Source organism: Portunus trituberculatus, chromosome 21 (assembly GCF_017591435.1).
Source record: "Portunus trituberculatus isolate SZX2019 chromosome 21, ASM1759143v1, whole genome shotgun sequence".
NCBI lineage: Eukaryota > Metazoa > Arthropoda > Malacostraca > Decapoda > Portunidae > Portunus > Portunus trituberculatus.
The window spans coordinates 16,329,733-16,334,732 of NC_059275.1; the positions used below are offsets into that span (position 1 = coordinate 16,329,733).

The 5,000-nt window shown below is 38.4% G+C and overlaps 1 protein-coding gene across 1 annotated transcript in view; it reads right to left on the reverse strand.

Annotated features, from left to right (window-relative positions):
- Positions 1-5,000, reverse strand: part of LOC123507048 (prolow-density lipoprotein receptor-related protein 1-like) — a 126,650-nt gene that overhangs the window by 36,087 nt on the left and 85,563 nt on the right. The window contains 2 exon segments of the mRNA XM_045259567.1: positions 140-388; positions 987-1,124. Of these exon segments, the coding sequence (XP_045115502.1) occupies positions 140-388; positions 987-1,124 (387 nt within the window).

A 5,000-nucleotide genomic window follows, 5' to 3' on the forward strand; every position in this document is an offset into this window, starting at 1 on the left:
CACTCCAAAAGATAAAAATAAACTTACTTTTCCAATATGACCCAAACATTTCCTTTCAAAAGTCTAAGCAAGTTCACATCACCTTGAACCTCAGAAGACCACAAGCCCATTAAAACTGTTCTCTATTTTCAAGACTCACAGGAGTTTGCTCGGCATATGTGGCCGTTGTTCTCCGCCACATAGCCCTCGGCACAGCTGCAGTGGTAGGAGCCCCGTGTGTTGTGGCAAAAGTGAGCACATGGCGACTCCTCACATTCATTGACATCCTCACACTGTCTCGAGTCGTTGACATTGTTGACATAACCCTCGTGGCACTGGCAGGAGTACCCGATGGCCTTGTCAATACACTTATGCTGGCACTGGTTTGGCAATGCACATTCATTCACATCTGCAGCAAAACAGAGAGTGTTCCAGTCAGAAAGTTGTATCATGTTGCTAAATAGTTTCTCAATGAACACCAACTCACCATCACAATCCCATTTAATGTCTTTATTTTTCCCTGTGAGGTTGATGGTTTATGAGTCCATGTACATTTTTGTGGCTCAAGACACTTTTTCATAACCAAACACCTCTAAGACAAATAAAATACTCAAGTTATAACAATGATATATACAAACACCAACAATTCACAACCTTACTTGCATGTACATATTCACAACTAAGATATATACTACTTGCTCAAAGGCAATAAATCATTCTTATCTCTATCATTAACACCATCAAACCTCAAAGACAACATTATTAAGGCCCATGTTCAGAAATGCTTTGTTCTCTTAACACAACTGTTTTCAAAGGCAACAAATTATTAACCAATCTTGATACCATTTCTCAAGTTTATAACAAAGAAATGTTGTTAATCTGTCATGAGACCCATAAACACACCATTAAATAAAAACCCCATGTCACTTGAACTAGACTAGAGCCTTTTGAATTTTGGGGACTGAGGTGTGGTACAGAGACATTTCAGAACAGGGTTAAAGACTCACTACAAAAGTCCTCGTCTGAGAAGTCACTACAGTCGTCATGGCCATTGCAGAGGTAGGCGTACTCAAGACAGATGCCATTATTACACCTGAACATTCCCTGGGGACAGTAGCTGCTGTTCAGGGTGGTGACATTGGTGCCTGGCAGAGGGAGAGACAAAAGAGATGCAATCACTCTATTCGTCACTCCATGAATTTTTAGAGTGAGATAGATAAATAGATATAGATAGACTGACTGATTGATTATTTATTGACCTTGGTACCTGGCAAAGGGAGAGCTGAGAGATGCATAAACACTATTAGTCACTCAGTGGATCTATATACTGATATATATAAACTGAGAGATAGACAGACACAGAGCGATTCATGTTTATTGACATTTAATTGGGTATTGAAAGTATGTGGGACAAGAGAAACATTGATATAGAAAGATAGACAGACAGACATACAGACTGATTGATAAATTGGCAGACAGATAAAATTAACTCACTTAAAGAAAAATAGAAAAAAAAAATCTGCATTATTCAACTGACAAAACACCAATCCTGTGAAAATAAGACACAAACTTTATAAAAAAAAAAAAAAGAAGATAGATGTACAGATAGATAGATGGATGGATGGATAGATGGATAGATAGACAGACAGATAGAGGTATACACAGATAGATGTTTATTGACTCAAACCATTCAATTAACATCCAGCTGACAAATATTAATCTACTTAGAATAGAGTAAAATCACATTAATGATCCAAACAAAGTCAACAGCAGGTTCAAACAGAGCTTGTGTAGTGGGCACAGACAACAGATTACCATGAAAGGGAAGGGCAGTGATGGTGGCAGATGGTGATGGTGCGAACAGGAGGCAGCATATTTGATGAGGAAGAATATGTAAAACTGTTACTCTCACTACAACTCTGGGCATGGTGAAGATAACAAGGTGACATTACACAGCACAACATTACACAACACAATGGTACACCTCCCCCAATGACACAAAGTCCAGTGAATCTCTTAATAGATCAAATAGAGAGGTATGGACTACAAAACTGCTTCATGTTAAAAGAGCTCAATAAAGACTAAGAGAGCTGGGGACGTGAAGGACGGAGGTAGCTGTCTAATAAAAGATTTTACTAATTGGTACAATACAACATCAAGACACTGGGTAGTTGTACATGTGACTTATTAGGATCCATAACTGATAAACAAATGAGGCTGTTGATGAAAAATTTGCAGGCTTTTGTTCGGATTATTCTGTACATTACTACATCAATTCATTGGGTAACCGTACAAGTAACATATCAGTAGTTTTAAATGAAGTGTCTCGTTATAAAAAGAGAAACGAATGCAGCTGTTGATGGAAAGCTCACCGGCTGTGCTTAAAGGTACAAACATCCCAAGCTCAACCTCCCTGCCACCTGACACACAGTACCTTCACACTTTCACTTTAAGACTGTCCTTTGTTAATATTCAGAACACAGTAATGTTTGCAATGACACATACAGAATAAGGAAACAGAAGGTCAAGTCCATCTTTCCTAGGTTACAGAGGCTGCTTATAAGAAATTACTTAAAAAACATACCTACAATAAGCCTTAACAGTTGGAGATCCTTAAAAAAAATATTTAGCAGTAACAGGATCAATCACAAAGCACACTGAGGCCTTTGTTGTTCACCAGGCACCTCTTAATCTATTCAGTACCATGATGTGTTTTCCTATTCATTCTGCTTACTATTTGGTGATTTTCTAAAGCTTCAGAAACTTATGTGGGGGATTAAAATAGTGAAGACTGTGGTCATTAATCTTCTGACATCCATAGACCCTTCCTAATGTCAATAAAATATTCTAATCATACCCAAAAATCAAGGTAAAATGCATCACAGTACTGAAGGGGGTTAAGATCACACCAGCTACACAATAGAAAATCTTTACCTTTCACTGATCATCATTTCTGTACAGTGGTTTTAGTAGTGTATAAACAAGAGACTGCATAACTATTGCTGGTTGTGCCATTAAGGGGAACATCTAATCTCATTAATTCTTTTCTTTCCTGCAGGTGGTGATAGAGATGATGTGCACTGTCTTCATGATGCATCAGTAAGTCACTGTATTACTATTCCCCCTCCTACTGACACTACACCATCAGCAGCAGGGACGGCAACACCTCTGATACTCACTCCCTGCTGCGTTCTCTTGTAATTGACAGAAAACAAACAAACCAGACTCTTCAAATAAAAAGATAAAAATTCATGATGTAAAACCCAGCAGCTTCCACCACCACCACCACCACCATCACCACCACCACCACCACCACCACCACCACCCCCACCACCTCCACCACCACCCACACAGCCAGGCGAGGTGCGGTGTCATGCAAATTCACACTTCATACAAGACACCATCATAAATACCAAACATATCTGAGAATCTTGCAAAAAATAGAAGTTTTATGAGATCAGTGCACAGAATTTAGCTTTTTGCTATTCTATATCTGACCTACTTCTTTTGATTTATTCATTAATCTATTTGTTTGTCCCTTCATCTATTTTGGTAATTAATGCATCTAAATACAGGAACATATCTTTTCCTATCTTATCAGTAAATTAAGTTCATATTATCTTTAATCTATTTCTTCAACACAAATTTATATTCATAGGAAAAGACAATTATGTATGTTCTCTTTTCTATTTTTTTTCTCAAACACAAACTATTCATAAGAGAAAGCTACAAATACATATTTTTCCAAAAGAAACAAGAACAAGACAAGCTACATAATTTTCTCCTGCTTCTTTCTTCAACACTACATTATCCATACAGAGAGAAACTACTGCACATCGTCATTTTTCCACTTTAATGCCTCTTTCTTCAACACGAACTTACATTTAACCAGAAGGACAGAGTTTACAGCAATGCACACTAATAAGACACTAAACAGTCTGGCAAGATACTCCACAGTCCACACACTGGGGAAATATCTCCCTCCCCACCACGTGACCTTCTTCTTTGCTTGTGAGAGAAGAATGAGTAAAGTGACGCATCCATTAAGTCCTTCCAATGCCTGGCCTCTTTTGTTTGTGTGCCGCGCCAAAGAGGTCATGACTTACTTCCAGTCCCTCACACCTCACACTAACACACCCTCAGCTGCTCTCTGCTATCCATTCCTCGTCTCTCTCATGTACTCACACCATCATTTTTTCTCTGTTCTTTTCTGTTCGTCTCTCTCATGTATTGATATCATGATTTTGTCTTGTATCTTTGTTCTCAGCAAATTCAGACAGTTCATGTGTCTATCGCACTATTACAGCATAACACAGGTCTTTATTCTAAAATGTTTCGTCGTCTCATCTCAATTACCTTTAACAGGCTCTAATGGAAGCTATTGAGGCTTTCAAGGCTGTTTTCAAGATTCAAACATAAGCTTAGCAAAAGTTACACTACCAATGGGAGAAGGCACTCATAACATCTTTCTCTTCTCTATAAATTCTGACAGTCTTTGAGTCTTGCCCACCAAAATAATAAGATAACAAGTGTCTCCATTCTAAAAGAAAAACTTCATCTTATTCTCAGCTACCTTTGACAGGCTCTGGTGGAAGTTACAGGGGCTTGCAAGGATGAGAAACACTCAGAGAAACACAGGAAGCTTTCATGATTCTAGTGACAGTCAAACAGAATATCTGCACCACCAATGTGAAAAATAAACACTACTAAGAACATAACTAACCATCTCTTTGGCTTTTGAAAATATGCAACCCTGGTGAGGGAACAAAGGTTTTCAGAATAAAGGCTCGATAAATTAGATTAGGTCAACTTATACTCTCATGATTCCCTGCTCATCCCAGGCTAAATGTCTAATACTACTTTCTCACTCCTAACACACTCTAATCTATTCATGTAGGCATCTATTTATCCATTCACTCTTCAATTCAAGCATCAGATAGGAATGCTGAGGAAGTACACATGGCTAGCTGTCCAATGGCTAAGATTCTAGAGTGTGGCACTGTGCTCCACTAGAAACCTCC